Below are 18,407 nucleotides of genomic sequence, written 5' to 3' on the forward strand. Positions count from 1 at the left end.
CCGCCTTTGCCCTGTGAGGAAACCGAAGCGCAGGCACGCGGGGCAAAGCGGCGCGGGGCGGCCGCTTCCGCCGCGAGGCGAAGCCCCGCCCTTCCGGCGACAACATGGCGGCCTGCGTGGAGCTGGGCTTCGCGGCGGCGGCGGCGGGGCCGGGCGGTGCCTGGCGGTTGCGCAGCGCCTGCTTCCCCAGCAAGGTCGGGGGTCGGCCGGCGTGGTTGGGCGAGGCCGGGTTGCCGGGCCCCGCCGCCCTTCGCTGCGGCCGTTGTCAGCAGCCCTGCGCCTTCCTGCTCCAACTCTACGCGCCGCTGCCCGACCGCCCCGACGCCTTCCACCGCACCCTTTTCGTCTTCGCCTGCCGCGGCGCCGCCTGCTACCGCCTGCCGGGCCCGCGGGGGCCGCTCTGCGGTGAGGCGAGGCGGGGGCGGGGGGGGCGGCGAGCGAGCGAGGAGGCTGTGAGGGGAGTGGGGCGGGGGGGAGGGCGAGGGCTGCCCCGCCGACGGCCGCCTCTCTCCCGCAGTGTTCCGGAACCAGCTGCCGCGGCGGAACGACACCTACCCCGCCGAGCCGCCCCCCGAGGAGCCGCCCCCGGGCCTCGCCGCCGCTGCTCCTCCGCTCCGGCTCCGCAGCGGTGCCGCTCTCTGCCGCGTCTGCGGCTGCCTGGGGCCCCGCGTCTGCGGGAGCTGCCGCCGCGCTGCCTACTGCGGCCCGCAGCACCAGGCGCTGGACTGGCGGCGGGGGCACCGGCGGTCCTGCGGGAAGCACGCAGCCGGAGGTGGGTCTCTTCGGGGGCGGAGGTGTGGGGGGGGGGGGACCCGCTGCGACTTTGCCGTTGGGCTCCGTCGTTTGTGAGCTGCGGCGGTGGCGCGGGTGCTCGCCGAGAAGGATTGCGGTTGCGAAGCCGGCGGTCCTTTCGGCGTGCCCAGCTTGCTCGTTCGTGGGGTAAGGACCTGCAGAGGAGAGAAGAAAGGAGGTCGTGTCTTCTGTGTTGTTGTACGACGTGTGAGGAAACGATCGGTTGGTTGTTCTTTCAGATTCTCAGCCGTTTACTTGACGTGACATAAGAACGTGGGATCTGTGTTGTTCCTGGAAGGCTAATAAATGTAAGGCGTGCCTTTGGTCCCTTTTCAAAGACCTCTCTCTGCGTGCCTTATGTCATGAAAAGCTGAAAGGACATAGACCAATTTTTTCCCTTTTAAGACGGCTTATTCATGAATTGTTAAGGAACAGACAAAGGTGACACCTTCCCAGGACAGTGTGACGATCAGCGGGTGAAGAGAGTAGTTTCCATGAGTGTGCTATTTTAGAGACCCTTTTCTTAAACCACCCCCTCTCCTGCTCTCTCATCTCACTCATACACTTGTTTGCTGGTTGTTAAAGGGACAAGTACAGAGTATTTAAAGTATTTTTTTAATCTTCAGAAGTATCACGTTAATAATGGGGCAATGAAACTTGGCGTGTGTGACGTATCTCACGTTGTACCTTGTGGGATGCTAGTCCTGAAAATTTTCTAGGAAGCGGAAATAAGCAGAACACAAGAAGTTGAATTGTGCAAATCAAGTTATGGGTCAGACATTTGAAACATTTAATTTAAACAAGGGAGACCTGAAACATGTACTAGCACGTAGTTACCTTCTGTAATGACAGCATTATACTTGATGCATTTGTGGAAACTTTGCCAACTCACAATACGCAATGGAAAAGTAAGAAAAATGGTACGGCCTCAGGGTGCCTGTTGCACGCTTGACTTGTGTGCCTATGCTAGCTAGAATGAGATACACACAGAGCTGTCGAGCCACAGGTTTTGGTTTTTAAAATGCAGCTGCAAACGCTGTTTAGTCTGTCTTCCGTGTCTCTTGGATTTACAGAGATTCAGAGCAACGTGTCACCTATTGTAGTTTTCTACTCTCCTTAATATAAAATCTTTTTTACCTTTAAATCAGGCCTAGCAGCAATGTAAATTGTTCTTGCTCATGCAGTGTTTGTGCTGTATTTTCGCTATGTAGTTTGCTGTGTAGCTTTTGGGGAGAAGGACATAAAATATGAGATGACGTTGTGAAATGGTATCTGTTTTCTGTTTTGTAGATGATTCGGCGGATGCAATTCCAGAGCATAACGAATTCCTTTTTCCAGAATATGAAATTCTGATAGAACCTGAGGAACCAGAATTTCCTGCTGACAGCAGTGTAGATCCTGATGATGAACAAGGAGCTGTAGATACTTCAAAGGACCCGAAAGAACAAGGGGAACTCGGAGCTACAGGCAGTGCAGGTAAGAAATAAGATGCTGTCTAATTCTTCCTAAAGAAGCCTGTATCACCTCTTTTAAAATATAAAATATTGTGATTTTTAAGTTCATTGTAAACTACTGGTGATAAAAGGCTAAATCTACAGTCATTTGTGATGCAAGTTTTTTGTAGACATCCTGTAATTTAAGTTGCTTTTAGAGGAGAGAGACTTACTAAGGCCCAACTCCAGGAGCTGTTGAAGTGGCTGTTGCTGCAGTGAAGCTGCAGGTAGCTGGGAGTTACACCGTGTCCCCTTATGCTTCCCGCAGGGAAGGAACAACTCCAGTGAGAAAAACAGGGCCCTGAGCCCCTGCTGGCGGACGCTGTTGGAATCGGGAGATTTGAGTTAGATGGTCTTGGCTTGACTTGGTTCAATTTATCTTAATTTATGGAAGATACTTAAGAAAATATCCTTGTCTGTGCTAGAAGAAAACTGTTCTGAGGCTATTTGAACTGACCTTGAATGAAGCAGTTGAAGTGCAGGCCTCTTCCCCTGTGCACCCCTAAAATTCATGATGTGTTTGCAGCTCACCGCACTGGCTTTGCACCTGCCTAGGATGGAGAGTTTGTGGTGGTACAGGGGAAGGCTGCTGGGTTCCCAGCTGTCCCTTACCGGGGTCTAAAGCTGTCTCAAGACGGCTTGGTGCCCCACGTTGATGTGAATGTTGGAGTGTAAGAGACACGCTCTTCAGTGCTAGAAACTGAAGTCTGGCACACGCACGGCATGGGTGGCCTTTTCCAGGTGTCACATTCTGAAGGTTGAGCAGTCTAAGCAATACCAGCTGGGAGCCATAAACTTTGGTAGATTAACTCCTTCCCTTTCCAGCATTCCAGTACTGATATCTATGTTTAAAATGCAAGTAACACTAGTAAATGGATCCGTGTGTGACTGAATCTTAATAGGTCACAAAAAAAAAAGTCTCAGAGTGATTTACGGCAGGAATGATTCTTGAGAGCAAAATGCACTTACAGGTGCAGTATTGTTTTTAATTTTTGGCTGTCTTGCATTAGCCTGTAACCTTTGGGGTTTGGGGTTTTTTTCTTGCTTAGGTGAAGCGTTTCAGTCCTTAGATGAAGAGACATTGGAAGCAATGGCAAAACATGAGACTGAAGAAGACAAGATCTTCCAAATGTTTAAAGAACGAGTAGCTGCCGAACCAGAGCAGGTCAGATGAGGCAGCCTTAGAACTTACAGGTTCTGACACAGCATCCTGCTGCACCTGCAGAATGTTTCACTGCCTCTTGTACCTACGGTTAGAAATGGCGATGGGGATGCCTCCTCGTCCTCCACACACCTTGACCAATATACCCTAATCTTCCTTACATGCAGAACTTGATTAATGCTGAAGTAAGAATTTAGCACCTGCTCATTTATCTCAAACAGAAACTGGTCAGGATGAGAAGGCACAGGGGTGCTGAAGCCAACGTTGTGGGGGGAGGACCTGCCATCCTGGGAAGTGGTTCTAACCAGAGGGGGTGGTGAACCATTGCACTCTTCCTCAGCCTTTGGCCCTGTTGGCTTTCCTTCTCAGCAGAACCAAAACTGCAGAGAAGAGCTCTGTCACTGTCACCAGCTGCACGGGAGGGCTGGTTTGGCTTTTAAGGTTGAAGAAGTTAGTGACGGCTTTAAAATTTCAACTATTTAAAATAGAACGGAACTATCCTCCCGTGCTATTTCTTGCTAACACAAGAGGCTGAAGAAAGCCACATTGTCAAACAAAATCATGGTTCCTCGTTCCATTCAGAGGAAACACTGGCCTAAATCCATAAAAGTGGTGGAGGACGAAGAAATTCTCCATGTTTTACCTGGTAGCTGAGGGGTTAAAGTGCACACCCAGGAAGTAGGAGATTTTAAGTCTGTTCCCTCCTTTGCTTTGGGTAGGTCCATCACCTCCCTCTCTGACTGATCTGCTTAAGTGTCCTCTTGTTGATAATGCCTCATTTGCTGTATAAATGTTTAGATAGTAACAGAACAACAAAGGATATGGATGTCTGAAAATACCTCCTTCTTGGATGTTAGGACAGTCCCCTTGCATTTAGATGCAGAACTGCAAACGGAGCTGGGTTGCATTCCTGACTTTTCTGTATACTGTACTATGTGCTGATTATGAATCTGCTCTTCCTCCATCTCAAGACTATAAAATACATGACTGAACATTTCTGGGTCCCTTAATTAGAGAAATACAAATCATTGCAGTTTATCCCTGGATCATTGAAAAAATACTGTTATGAATACTTGCATGATTCAAATAGTTAAGAAAACTTAAAGAACCTGTCTTAGTTGCAAATGCAGTATTCTAAATGATAGACTTTGCCATGGGTATTACTTAAAGGAACTGACCTTTTTCTGCAACATCTTACAGCTTTGTCTATGTCAGTAAATACCCATTTTATACCAAGGTGAAAAGATGGTTTTGAGAACTTCTGCTCTATTTCAGATTATTAGATACTGCAGAGGAGGAGAAGGCCCAATCTGGGTATCAAGTGAAAATATTCCTGATGAAAAAGATATCCCAAATTGTTCATGTGGTGCCAAAAGGATTTTTGAATTCCAGGTATGTAAATTCATTTAAAGATAATATAGGTAACGTAGTTTAGACTTAACAGGATCTAATTGTATAGGTGTTGGCTTGTTAATTAGAGCAAGGTAGTTGAAGTTGCTACAAACTAACTATGCTAAATTGTACAGAGCCCTTATTTACTATCATAACTGCTTTTTCCTGTTAAGACTTCCACGTATAGAGGGTAGGTTCCCATCTGATAATTTGCACCCTCCATAAAACGGTGCACTTGTGAATATGGAACCATCTCGTAAGTAATAGGAGTCTGGTATATTTAAAAAAAAAACCTTCACGATGTCAACTGGAAATACATCTGGCTGGAAGTATTCAGTGGTAGAATTTTGAATGCTTGAAGCACATGTATGGTGAATACACTTAACGTCATGCAAAGGCAAAACATAGTTCCAAAGGTAAATTTCACGTGGAAGGAGGCTTATAAAAATCAGGCAATGCTTAGTCAAATAAAACATCTATAGATAAGTAGGGCCATGCCTTTGATTCCCTGTGCATCTACTACACTGCTTTGGAAATTCCAAATTTATTTTATTTGAGCTGCTGTGTTACTTGGTAGCTTTGATTGGGAATTTGGTGTAAGGGAACGTAAATGAAGGCAGGACCCTTTTGGAAGAGATGCAGGGAGAGGGCAGAGAGCTGTGGCCTGCCTTTATACCTGAAACCTTTTGTTTTTCCTTGAAGATTATGCCACAGCTCCTGAACCACCTCCAAGTTGACAGCCTTGGAGAGAGCATTGACTGGGGAACGCTGGTGGTGTACACATGCACTGACAACTGCAGTGAGGGAAATGAATACCTGGAAGAGTTCATATGGAAACAAGACTTCTCTGCAGGCTCTATTTAACTTCCATCAAGTTACTAAGTTGAGTCATCTAAATAGAATACTTGCCTTGTTTCAGTGCATCTCTGCACTGTGCAAACAGGTAATTGAACTAAAGTCCCTGGTAACTGTGCGTCTTGTAACAGTTGCAGAACTACTAAAAGCAGACCTTGACAGGCTCTCTTGTGCTCCACAGGGGCTTTTACTTCAACCTGGTAATGAAGCCAGATGCATTTGTTCAGTGAATTTCACTTCAAATCTCAATTCTGAATGTTTAAATAAAAATGAAGTATTTTTGGATTGGTGAAAGTATCTTTTGTTGGTGGCTGAACATCAAGAACTTAGATTGTTGTCCGTCAGGATTTTCTTTGTGCTATTGAAAAATTAACATAAATTCCCAGAGAAAAGCAGACTACTACTGTATGATCACTTGAGTGCTTATGCTCAGGAGGCGTCCAGAAGCCATAGCTAAGACAAAGCTACCTAGTCTTTCACTGTGGAATTTAAATCTGCTTCTCTTTCTCAAAAGGTACACTGAATCTAACTTGGCAGTTGTTACATGTTCTGATTGAGTGGGTATTCAAGATAAAACACTTAATTTTTGTGCATTTTATCTGACTTAACACTATTAACTGAGTTAAACTATTTCTGCATGAGGCTATCTGGTGCAGAAGCAGTTTAAACAAAGCCAGCCATACCAGAACATGTTTGTCTTGTTACTTACTGCCTGTAGCAGCAGATTTTCAAGCTGAATTGTACCTGAAGTCTGCCATCTTTGGTGAAGTTTAAAAATAAGTGCGTGCCCTCTGCAGGGATTCTTCTACTATTTGATTGCCATATAGCTGAGGCAAGAGAGAAGTGAAACCATAATGCTGAATTTACTGTGGTAGTTGCTTGGCTATAGCTACATTTGCAGAAAAGATAAGGCTTTTTTGGGTTTTTTTTTTTGGTGTCTCAGTATAGAATTTACTTCAGCTACATATTCCCTTATCCTGCTTAAACCCTTCATGTCTGCTTACCAGTGATTCTGAAGGTGATTTTATGAAAGCCCTAGGCCTGCTGTTGGGCTTTTTATTAATTTAGATGTTAGAAATACTCAAATGAGCAGGCAGGGAATGCTTTACATATAAGCTGTTTTGTCATCGCAGAACTTAACTTAATTTCTAAAAGGGTAGTTTTAAGCCTTGATACATGTCACAGAACAGCAAACAGTGTCTTAAGTCAGTGTAGTACAGCTTGACTGATTTTACTGAAAACCATCCCACAGATAATTAAGGCTCCAAGTTTTGCAGGTAAGTCGGTAATAGTTCAGGATCCTGCAAAAGCATGGATGGTCATACAGTTACGTTCAAGAGCGCTCGGGACTGTTCAATAGCTTACAGCCCAGAGGGGTGTGGCACTGAAGGCAATGCAGTGTTTGGGTATCTTGAACTTAACCCTGGCAAAGCTCCGTTATTGAACAGCAGTTTTCTGATAAGATCCATGAAACCAATTATTAAAACACTGGAGAAACACTGGTGTACACCTCTATGGGGGGAGTAGAGAAGACTAAGGATTAAGGTCACTCAGGATTTGCAAACGGAACAGTAGCAAAGCCAGCCAAAGCTTCATTTTGTCTGGAATGAAACACCAACTTGGTAAATAAAGAGACCATGGTTACATTTGGGTTAGTTTTAGATAAAAAAAAAGCTGTTTGAAAGAACGTGCAAGTCATAGAAAGGAGGTTACTATTACTGGAAACTTACTGGAGAAAAAAAAAGTTTATTTTTAGTTCTCAGCCCATTAAGCTTCAAGCACAGTTCAGAGAGAAGATTATGTACATACTGACTCTAGTCGGAAGGGCTTTGACATTTTACAGGAACACTAATATAGTGAGACTGTCATAGTTGGTAAAATACAAAAGTAGTAATTTAAAGAAATTCTAGAAGCTAAGCAGGGATCTTTGTTCCAATTCAGTCAAGTGTAGCTATTTAAGACTTGCATAAATCCCATCTGTTGAACATAAGGCAACACATACTTGAACACAAACTTCTTGAACCAGTCATCTCTTTTGCTTTAACATACTAGAAATATTCAAGCTAGACGTTGCCAAGGATATGACTGCTGGTAAGCAAGCCAGAGCATTGTTAAGGTTCTCTCAAAATGACAAGTCACTTACAGTAGTGCATGTGCTATTGAAAAAGTCCAGATTAAATTAAAAACAAGTTCTCAATGTATTTTCCTCTACCAGCTGGGTAATCTTAAAATTCATTAAGACAGTTCCCGTAATTGTATAAACAGGGTTTATTGTACATGTGGAGCTTAAGGAGGAAAGAGAAGGAAGGTATATATTATATATATATGTACAGTGAGCCATTTTCATTAATAAATTTATTCTGTCTTGCTTAATACTGGAAAGAGGGAATGTGTCTGGCACCAAAGAAATTTAAAATTGAAAAAATTTAAAAGCTTAAGTTCTGAAAATTATAAAAATCATGGTCTTATGGAAGGAAGTTAAAACATATATACATGGCAATTTAAGTGGTTTATACACTGAGTGACACAGTTGCATTTGTTTTTTAAACGAACTGACGGATTTTCTATTAGAACTGGCATTAAAACTATTTAAAAGCTAGAATATAAATAAAACTTGGAGGAACTGCTCCAGGAACAGCCCAGTAAAGCAACTCACAGTAACTCAGTAGACATAATCAAGAATACAGTTCCCCTTGAGCATCAGGGAAGTAGGCACTAACTGGGAAATAGTCCAAGTCCTGGTGTTGTAGTTTCACTGGAAGTCCATCTCTTGTTACTGCTGTGCCATACGCAATACGTTTTAAAATACACCCCTGATTTCTCTGAAAGATGTAGAAACTGTTACGTTGTCTTTCTGAATCCCTTTAAAATAGGATAGATGTTTTCAAATGCTTCGTAGATTTCTGCTCGTACTTTAGCACCTAGAAAAAGAGAGGGAATTAAATTAGTTTGTACCTTTTGCCAAATACTTAATTTTAGCTTTTAGAATGTTTATTTGAATGTGACTCTATACAAAACCTATGCATATCCATAAATCCCTATTTTTACGATTTTTTTTTTTTTTAAATAAAAATTTAATATAGAGCATACATTGCCAGCCTTCTTACTATTTATTTTGCTAACTGGTAAAACTTCTATTAGCATCTTCATGCTTATGCTATACTTGCAAATAGGATTTTTTCCCTACACGATTTCTGCAGGAGACCCAACTACAAAGCACAGCCCCACAGGACATTTCTGCAGAAAATCCTAACTGGTGGGGCTTTTTTTGAGAGTGCGAACATCTTGGGGAGCAAGGTCTGGCAACGGAGACAGCTGCAGAGGCCTGCCGCTTGCCATACTGCAGTGACGTGCTTGCTCTTTTGTCTGAGTCTTGTGGGTTTTTTCCTCCATAGTGAAGACTCAGCATGAGGGGAAAAGGAAGGGCGTAGGTGGAGTGCCTAAGGTTGAGGAGGTCATACAGCTCAGGTATCTCCCCTTCTTCGGCTGCTGTATCAAAGGAGAATGGCAGCAGCCTTCAGCCAAGCTGTCAAAAGAAGTTAGCTCAGTCACGCGCAAACACTACCTGTGCTCTTACAGCTTTTTGGGCACCTGCATACTTGATAAGGATTCATGATCATTGCTTGCATGGATTTAGCCAGACCTTTGGTGTGCTTTGTGCATTCTCATCCACAGAATACTGTACTATCTCTTCTTTCTCAGTACTGTCACCTCCAAAGGAAAGTACCCAGCAGCTTACATACCTCTGGTATCATTGTGTGTTCTCTGTAACGCAGTCTAAACCTAACCTGTTGGAGTAAGATACTGTCTTCACTTACCAGTTAAAACCACTTTTCCAGAAACAAAAATAAGCAGAACAATTCTTGGCTTGATCATTCTGTAGATTAAGCCAGGAAACAATTCTGGCTCGTAGCTGTAAGAGAAGAGTGACAGTGTTTAAACATGGTTGCAGACACACGTTCCAGGCTTTCATCTGCAGGACTGCAGGAATGGGCAGAGCAGATGTAGGCTTCGCTGAAACTTGGAGAGAGTAGCAGGGAAGATCATTCTGATGGGTTCATATTGGGCAACCTCAGTTACACCCGAGGCAGCACAGCGATGGGAACAAAGATGCAGGTTTTCCCTCTGGTGCAAGGGAATAATCTAAAGGGATGTCACTCTCTAAGCTAGTCTATACGCAGCAAGAATGAAACATAAGCAAGCCTTTTTTTACCTGCTGAACTGCTGGTGTGTGAGTACCAGTCCTTCTAATCTGATGGGAAATTTCACATCACAGCTGCCCACCATGTTCTGAATTTTAAAATCCAAAAATTTTGCTGGAAAACCCAGTTTCTGAACAACTCTTGCATACTTTCTTGCTGCCAGTCTGGATTGCTCCTCACTGAAGTGAGAAAAGGATACTCGTATTATTTCCTCCGTTAAGTATTACTTGAAGCAAATAGCATTAAACCACAAATATGTAACTGGGAAAAAAATGTCTGTGTTGAGGGGAGGGGAAGGTCACATGCAAAATTTTTACATCCAAAATTAACAACTAGCACTGGTTTGCATGCTAATTTTGGCAGTAGGATCCTGAACACCATTAATGTTGTACCCACTGTTCGTGAGGCAGAAACTAGTAAATTATAAATCCACATATTTCACGCTCTTAAAATATTGACCCGAGTCCCTCTAATGGGACGTGAAAACTGTTACTTAAGTTCTCAGTGTAGAACAACTTCTAACTACTACTGCTAGAAAATGCGTATTTCTATAAAAATCTGTAAACTGCCAAAATTCTCTGCTTGATTCACCCCAGGCGTTCAAACCTGGGTTTAACACAACTGCGTGGCTTTACACGCTGTTGCAGAACTCGGTCTCCTTCAGCTTTGTAAACAGCTGAGAATCTGGTTGCTCCTGACAGAGAGTAAGACAACTTGAACTTCAAGCGTCACCAGGCAGAGAAAGCGTTTCCTGTACAGCTCTATTCATTCATCTCGCCTCATTAGCTTACTCCTTCTGGATTCCTAACAGACTTCTTCAGAGCAGAATTTCTCTCCTGCTCACTGGAGTTAAGCTGATGTTTAGTTTTCAATTCTTATGCTTCAATGATCATGTTAAGAACAGATCAGACTACGGGGACCAGAGACTTGGAGCTCTTGGCCTGTGATGAATGAAACTATTCAAATATAAAATCGCTCTTCCTCTGCCACCACCCCTACAGTTTAAGCAGTTCCAGTGCATGGTCATTGAAATTTTTAAATTATTAGGAAAAAAAAAAAAAGATAACTGCAAAGCCAAAAAAGTGAATATAATAATCTCCGCAAATCAGTTTATCAGACTGATTTATCAGCTATGAAAGAGCTTCAGAAACAGAACTACCATTTCTGCTTTTGTAGGGAAGTCCTTTCAGTCATGAAAGGACATTTTGTGTAGAAACATCTAGGAAGTCTATTTGAAATAATTGGGAAGCAAGCTTAGTTGTACCTGTACAACTTTGGTGTATATATACGGATACTGTATAAAATAATCACACTTATAAAACATCATGATGCAAGAGAAAAGACAGCCTGAATTAGTTTGCTTGTAATGCCTAAACATACCTTTTCGCTCCTGTGCACACCATTTTTCCAGAGCTGAATATAAGTGCAGTAGTACGTGGCTCTCTTATTCTCATAATAACAGCAGCAAAACGCTGAAATGTGAATGTTGAGACCATTAGTGATACATTGCTGTAATTGTTACATTAAAACCAAATCTGCATAATCAAAGTAGGAAGTTACACTGTATTGCAAAGAAATATTAAGTTCAAACATACTTAATGGATCACTCAAAATTTACTTGAAATGCTTGAATTTTAAGTAGCTTCAAACACACACAGTGTGAGGTACAGTCAGGCAGAAGGATATTTACCATTGCATTCCTATTTTACTAAGCTCATCTCTCATTACTGTATATACAACGTATAAATAACGCTAACATTTGCAACACAGCAATAGAGACAATCTTAAAAATAAATAAAAAATTTCCTCCACATGTCTTGAAGTTTGTTTTAAGCAAGATGGAAGACTATCTATCTGCAAATATGTTATGATCGGTTTTGTTTCTGCATCTTAAAAAACCGAACAGTGTTAGAATACCAGCAAACAGAAAGCTGGAGATCAAAGTTCTGTGTAACCTGCAGTCGCCTCAACTACCGCAGTAGAACACAGCAGCCCGGGTTAGCTCTAGCTTTTTATTCTAAGTACTGTAACATCTCTGCCTGCGTTTCCAAATATTCTTAAACTCTTTGAAGCAAGAGATTCTAGAAACTGATGTGGGCATGCACACACAAACCTCTGTTTGCCTGTTGTATTTAACTTGGACCAGCTCCCCATGCAGTCCCATAAACCGTTCTGCTGACATAACCGAGGCGGTAGCGTGGGTTACCCAACAGCACGTTTGTCAAAATATGGCTTAAATAATACAGCCAAGCAACATCTTTCTTTGATAGATGAATGTACTGACTAAAAGTCAGGAGTGTGTTATGTAACCCTTCTTTCTCTCTGCTGTGGAAAACAGCATTTCATATTGATTATTCTAGCCTACAAGTTTTACACAGCCACCTACCCCTACCTTAAAAGTTGCCATGGCATGCTCAGATTTTTGCTGCACCAATATCTTACTCACATGCAATTATGTAACAGCATCACTGATATAAACTCACAGTAACAGTTATTTATCACTTATGTCTGCATGCTTGCTTTAATCTTTGAGAGCAGAGTTCAGGTAAACTGCAGCAAAATCCCAAATACTAAAACAACAAAAAAACCACATCCCAGGAGAACTGAAGCCTTCCCAAGGCAAGTCAATTCAACTACACAACATCTAAACTTTTATTAGAAATCATGTCCAACTACTGTGGTTGCAAAGATAACATTTCTAAGAGGAGCCACCCGAAAGAAAAATGAAGCAACATAATTTTCTTGATTCAATGCTCCGGGTCCTCTGCTGTTGTTCCAAGTTTCCCAAGCTAAACAAAAATCCTGCAGTTTAACAGACTGCTATTTAGAAGCAGCAGGCAACTTAGAAGTTAACATGAAAAAAAAAAAAATCATTTTCACTTTGCTGTTCCACCAAACCTAGCCACCAGGAGCAAGGAGATGGCAGGAGTACTGGGGGACAACATAAAGGAACAGAGCTCAGAGGGGAAACGAGACTGTAAAAAATGAGTGACTGCACTGCGACTACAAGAATTCCAGGGGAACAGCCAGGTTGAGGAAGCCACAGTATACAGAACAACTGTGGCTCTGGCAGGAGCCCAGGACTTGAACTCTTCCTTCCTTTCTCCTTGTTGGGAGATAGGGGACAAGACCTCATCATCAGACATTTCACAGTAATATGAAAAAGGAACTTTCCGAGCACTACAAACAAACATGCCCACATGAATAGCAGCAGAGGCCAGCTCTACAACAAAAAACTTGGCCAGTGTATTACACTGTTGGTTGGGTTCTTCCTAAATGTGCTGTGTTCCTTCTAAATCTACCAAATTACAACCTGGTGTAAAACACAGCTACATCAGTATAAAAATGCTTTTTACTAATTTGACAGAATGTTTTAGGTTTATTAAAGATTTCTTTTTTAACTATAGTATAAAACTGCATCTATAGCAGGAAGGTTTTTCAATCTACTACAGCAAACTACACCCACAGGCTGTGCCTTTGACAGATCAGTTATAGGATGAACTCTGATACATTTCTCTTACCTTGGGATTATATTCAGCATTTCGGGCACGAAGCGCAATAGTTTTTAGGTCAAGTTTGCAGCCAAGATTCACCGTGGACACAATATTCCTGAAGACAGTTCAGAGAAATACATTAAAAAGACAATAAAGAATTCATGTGTCTTCCTCATTTTTTAACCAAGCTTAATTTTTTTTTATGTTTTATTTTATTTTAATTTGTTTCTCCAAGTGAGTTTGAATGACATCTTTCCTACCGACATGAGCACTGAGCAGTGTTTTGGCTCAGGAACCTCCTTTTGTAGGGCAGTAGCTCCTAAGGCATGATTGCTGATTCCTCCTTATCTGCCAGCTATTATGAAAAGTGTCTCATGAGAAGAATCTTTATTTCAGTTTGGCAGGAAAAATTCTTGATGCTGAGACCCCCCACCATGATCAGGGAAGCTGCTGGAAACAGGAGAAAATGAGGTAGTAATAGTACCACCTGAAATTTTCCTTGGTATGCCCTTCAAGGAGGAAGAAGAGATGCAGGACTAAGTGGGAATGACTCAGGAGGCAAACCCACTGCCAGGCGATAGGATAGCAGGTCTCTAGAAAGTTTAAGAGAAGTTCCTAGATGCAAAATTTCCTTGGAAACTTGTTTTCTGGGAAAACCCTGAAATCTAAAGGTCCTCAATGGGGAAAGAAAGAAATATAAGGAACACTCTTTCAGTGCAAAATTCACATTATCAACCATTTCTCTTTGGGTCTTCCGTAAATTGCTGTAAAAGTCTCTGTAAAACTAAAGTTCAGTGAAAATACTTTCATACCTAAACCTAGAACTAGTTCTAGGTTTTCTTCCCTTATTACAAACTCAGCTGTAGCCATGAACTAGAAACGGGAACATGGAATATTTAGTACAACTTAGCTCTAGCTCCCAGACTAGCAACTAGTTTCTTCCTCTCTACCCTTTCAGCTGTGATAGCTCCACTTCACTGCGCATAGAACTTTGTTAGTGAGATATTAAAGCAGAATATGGGAACTGTTTGCTTTTCTGTGAACAGGACACAAGTATCCAGCAAATTACAAATGAGAATATGTTTCCAGGTATACGTATTTTGAAACACCAGATTATCAACCCAGACTATAGCGAAAGCATGATGAACTCCCAAAGTGCATAGAGTTAAAAGTTACCATGGTGCTAAATAAAGACATATATAACATCCTCCACCGGTATGCCTGAAAGATGTATTGTTGACAAATCACTAAGGAACTGTTTATATTACTAAGTGGTTTAGTAACGAAGCTAAGCTAAAAATAAAAGCAAAAATGACTCATATTGCTAGAGGAGACCCAGAAATTCTCAGGACCTCCCTTCCCACCAAAATGCAGTACCCAATTCCTTATGTGGCTTTGGTCCTAAGTCTTTAAAGGGCTATCTGAGAAAGGACATGCTGCACTAACACATGGGACACTCACTGTAGCTGTGGCACTATCCCAGAGCTCTCGGACGCCGGTGTTGCAGGAGTTATTGGAGTCATCGGAGTCATTGGAGAGGGGTACAGAGGTGTGGTTCCCGGTAAAGGGGCTGTGGTAAGAGTCTGTGAGTGGAAGAGCTGGGGGGTTTGACCAGATGTTCCCTGTGTCGCTTGCTGTGATGTAGATTGCTGTGCTGCTTGTTGCTGCTGCTGCTGCCGCTGCTGTTCCTCTAGGATGGACAGACTGTTGGTGCTCTGGACAGGCTGTGGTGTCAGTCCTGTGCCATATGGCATCATTGGGCTAAAAATTGGAATTCCTGGAGTCATTGCACCCTACAGAAGAAAGCATGAAACAGAAACCACAGATCCTGTTGACTCCATTTTGTTTTTAAGAGAAAAAGTTTTCAGGAGGAGTCTAAAAATAAATCAACATAAATTGATCATACCAAACCTGAGGCATATAGTAGTAACTCACTAAAACCAGAAAGCCCTTGGAAATGCAGTTCATCTATAGAATAAAGTATTACTCTAGAGATGTCCGTTCCAGCATTGTTCATCTCCAGCCAGTGATGCTGACATGCTTCTCACGCTACCTTGCAAGCATGTCTCAACTTTGACCCACAACTTAATTTGCAATTGTTTGAACAAAGACTGTGCCCATCGTACCAAATGCATTCATAGCACAGCGACCGTCCATTATGTATGTTAAAGGGCAACCACCAAAATTAAATTAATATTTCCAACTTGTCAGTCATGTTTCAACTTGAAGGAAACCCATATATCTGCATGTTTCTTATACCTCTGGATATACAAACTGGTGGTTTTAAAATTCTGCTTTATACTAGTATTATTCAATACCCAGCAGAATTTTTCAGATCTGCAAACAAAATCCTGAAGTTACACGCAAGAAACGGAAAACACTTTCACAAAGAAATTCAGATCGTAGTTGCGTATCAAATCATTTGTTTTTACCTGAGGGGAGGCTAAGCCTTGAGCGTAGGGTGGCAAGCTGTTGTTCTGATCCATGATTCCAGTTATTTCTTTGGTGAGGCCAGAAGTATTTCCTTCGATTAATTTTAATTAGCTTCAAATCCTAGAGGGTTTTTAACCCTTTAAAACATTCCAGCAAAGTAGCTTTTTAAGCCAAGCTGAAAGGTTAGGAAAACATCAGCTCCGGAGAAATGTGTATTATGAGTCTAAAATACTAATCAAAGCCTGAAAAGAGAAAAAGTAGTATCCTGAGAATACTACCTACACACAAACCCAAGAGCAAACCTATCAGCTCCCAAGTTAGACAAGAGACACCCACATACCAATACATATAAGAACATTCACACGCACGCACACTCAAGCGCACAATCCATAAAAATAACCTTTTTCAGGCACACTACAGAAACTTTGCAGTGTGCTTCTGCTGAATTCCCTGGCAGGTAACCTGACTCACATGAGCAGGCCTCTGTCTAACTGAACCCTCCTGCACGAACAACTCAAGCTGTTAATGCTCATTCTATTCCAAGCTTTGCTTTAGCTGGAAAAGCACTGATTTTTTTAGAATTTAATTCTCCTAACTACTAACCAACAAGCTTACTGACACATTGCTTCTAAGTCTCTTCCTGGCAATTTTAAGGCTCGGGCTTCCAAAAATATTTTTTCTTCTATGGGAAAAGCATCACTGGTCAAATCAGAGCTAGGAAACCCTCTTCCATTCACATCCATAAAATAAAGCACCAACAGATTTCAAACAACGACATGCACTTTATGAGAAAAAAAGAAATACGTGAAAGCCAATTTCAGGTACACGACTGAAATGTATGCATGATTTCTTAATATTTTTTTAAAACTATACCTCTGCTGCTGTGTTATGGAGATAAATGACACAAATGGAGAATTTAAATGTTACGCCTTGATATCAAATATTCTTCCATTAATTTATAGTTTTCCTAAATAGACACCTATTGCCCAGAAATACTCAAGGTCATTTTTAGGCCAGAGGTAGACCACCTCAAAATTTGAAGAAAGCCTATTCAGCCTTCTTTTTTTTTTTTTTTTTTAAGGTATGAGAGCTCAGAATTACATTAATATTTACACTGCACCTGAAAAGGCATGCTTTTTTTTCCCCGTGATCATAAGACACGATCACCTTTACCCTCACCGAAGGTATCAAACACAGCATCCGTGTTTTACAGCCCAGAGACAGAGGTAAATTAGAAACCTAAACATGACCTTAGAAGAAATAAAGTCAACTAACTCCTGGACAGCCCAGCTGTTTAGCAAGAAGTCTAGATCCCAGGCAGGCCAGAACCTGCACTAAGGACAACACCTACACAGAGTTCCATCTTGTAACCGCCTAGCCGTGCCTTGCTTGCATCTCCACTACTGACGCTGGGCAACCTTTCTGTCGAGGGAACATGAGTCTAGAGGCAAGAGACACCCCGGAGAAGGCCCCGACCCCCCCCCCCCCCCCCCCCAACGAGCTCCCTTGCAGGATCTCTCCCCTCACACCCACAGTCCGCTTCGGCGGCATCAGGCCACCCCCCCCTGCCGCCTCCCCGGCTTCTCCGCGCCGTCCGGGCCTCCCACCCGCCCCAAGACCGGCCCCAGCAGCGGCCAGCCGCCCCCGCCACGACCTCCTCCACCCGCCCGCCAACGGCACCAACGGCCGCCGATCGCCCCCGGGACGCGCCGCAGCCGCGCGAGGAAGCGGGTTGGGGGGGGGGGGGGGCCGCCATTTCCCCCCCCCCCCCCCCGAAGGAGCCCTTCCCCGCTTTCCCCGCCGCCGGGCCCCGGCGGGGAGGTACGGAGCGAGCCCGGCCCCGCCCCCGCCCTCCAGGCCCGGACCGGCCCCGCCTGGCCCTGAGCACCCGTCGATCCCTCGCCGGGCAGCGGAGCGTGCAGCGGCCCCGTGGAGAAGCGGGAGGGGGGTGGTGGTGAAGGGGGAAGGCGGGCGCGGCGCTCACGGTACCTGCGGCTGCCGCTGCCGCCCCGCCGCCGCACAGCGCCCGCCGTAGCCAAGCTGCGCCCCGCGCCGCCGGCGCGCCCCGAGTGCGTCACTTCCGCCGCGCGCCCCGCACCGCCTATCCCCGCCGCCATCTTGAGTGAGGGCGGAGGGGAGGTCGGGGTCGGGGTCGAGGTCGAGGTGCCGGCGGCCCCAAGGAGCGGGGGCGGGCGGCCGGCGCCTCGCCTGGGCGGACGGGCAGTGGGCCGTTGTTTCCCCAGCAGTGCTCGGCGTTGGCACGCGCGGCTCCTGCGCTGTGAACGTCGTTCCCCGTTTTCTCGCTGTACTAAACCGCACCCCCTGACCCACCTCAAGGACCGCGTGTGCTTCCTGACCCTTCCTCGCCACAGCCTTGCTCAAGGTGCCCCCCCCCCCATCCCCTTTTCCAGAGCAGGAGCCGCCCGGCTTCCCATCTCCCCAAACACAAGGGGCTCTTTGATCACCTCACCGCTGGCTTCCATGACCAGGCGCTCAGAAGGCGGGGGCTGACCGCGCTCGGACCGGGAAAGAACGGCTGCTGGTGCTGCGCCTCGGGTTGGGGGACACACGCCGCTAAGCCCAG

At 44.2% G+C, this 18,407-nt stretch overlaps 2 protein-coding genes across 6 annotated transcripts; one reads left to right on the plus strand and one right to left on the minus strand.

The window, feature by feature from the left end:
* The first annotated feature begins 58 nt into the window (after positions 1-58).
* PDCD2 (programmed cell death 2) lies at positions 59-5,979 on the plus strand. 2 transcript variants are annotated; one of them, XM_052805869.1, is made up of 6 exons: positions 74-405; positions 518-772; positions 2,083-2,268; positions 3,335-3,450; positions 4,723-4,839; positions 5,542-5,979. In XM_052805869.1, exons 1-6 carry the CDS (start codon positions 105-107, stop codon positions 5,701-5,703), a joined length of 1,137 nt encoding a protein of 378 aa, XP_052661829.1. In that variant the 5' UTR covers positions 74-104; the 3' UTR covers positions 5,704-5,979. The 2 variants fall into 2 exon arrangements, with proteins under 2 accessions (XP_052661830.1, XP_052661829.1); XM_052805870.1 differs by lacking the exon at positions 5,542-5,979 and having other exon boundaries at positions 59-405; positions 3,335-3,479; positions 4,723-4,830.
* Positions 5,980-7,420: 1,441 nt separating this feature from the next.
* TBP (TATA-box binding protein) lies at positions 7,421-18,404 on the minus strand. 4 transcript variants are annotated; one of them, XM_052805871.1, is made up of 8 exons: positions 18,289-18,404; positions 15,823-16,065; positions 14,852-15,183; positions 13,418-13,505; positions 11,277-11,368; positions 9,908-10,075; positions 9,513-9,607; positions 7,421-8,615 (listed from the first exon to the last, which is right to left on the minus strand). In XM_052805871.1, exons 2-8 carry the CDS (start codon positions 15,874-15,876, stop codon positions 8,536-8,538), a joined length of 909 nt encoding a protein of 302 aa, XP_052661831.1. In that variant the 5' UTR covers positions 15,877-16,065; positions 18,289-18,404; the 3' UTR covers positions 7,421-8,535. The 4 variants fall into 4 exon arrangements, with proteins under 4 accessions (XP_052661831.1, XP_052661833.1, XP_052661834.1 ...); XM_052805873.1 differs by having other exon boundaries at positions 18,294-18,400; XM_052805874.1 differs by lacking the exon at positions 18,289-18,404 and adding an exon at positions 17,813-17,877.
* Positions 18,405-18,407: the final 3 nt, after the last annotated feature.

The sequence above is a fragment of the Harpia harpyja genome, chromosome 13, assembly GCF_026419915.1.
Source record: "Harpia harpyja isolate bHarHar1 chromosome 13, bHarHar1 primary haplotype, whole genome shotgun sequence".
NCBI classification, from domain to species: Eukaryota; Metazoa; Chordata; class Aves; order Accipitriformes; family Accipitridae; genus Harpia; species Harpia harpyja.

What these genes read in the sequence shown, in the direction of transcription:
- PDCD2 (XM_052805869.1), top strand. Translation starts at nt 105, where the DNA reads ATGGCGGCCTGCGTGGAGCTGGGCTTCGCGGCGGCGGCGGCGGGGCCG. An exon ending in CGGGAAGCACGCAGCCGGAG is followed by an intron (nt 773 to 2,082) that starts GTGGGTCTCTTC and finishes TCTGTTTTGTAG; the next exon opens with ATGATTCGGCGGATGCAATT. An exon ending in TAGCTGCCGAACCAGAGCAG is followed by an intron (nt 3,451 to 4,722) that starts GTCAGATGAGGC and finishes GCTCTATTTCAG; the next exon opens with ATTATTAGATACTGCAGAGG.
- TBP (XM_052805871.1), bottom strand. Translation starts at nt 15,876, where the DNA reads ATGGATCAGAACAACAGCTTGCCACCCTACGCTCAAGGCTTAGCCTCC. An exon ending in AAGGCTTAGCCTCCCCTCAG is followed by an intron (nt 15,184 to 15,822) that starts GTAAAAACAAAT and finishes TTTCTTCTGTAG; the next exon opens with GGTGCAATGACTCCAGGAAT. An exon ending in GTGTGCACAGGAGCGAAAAG is followed by an intron (nt 10,076 to 11,276) that starts GTATGTTTAGGC and finishes TTCTCACTTCAG; the next exon opens with TGAGGAGCAATCCAGACTGG.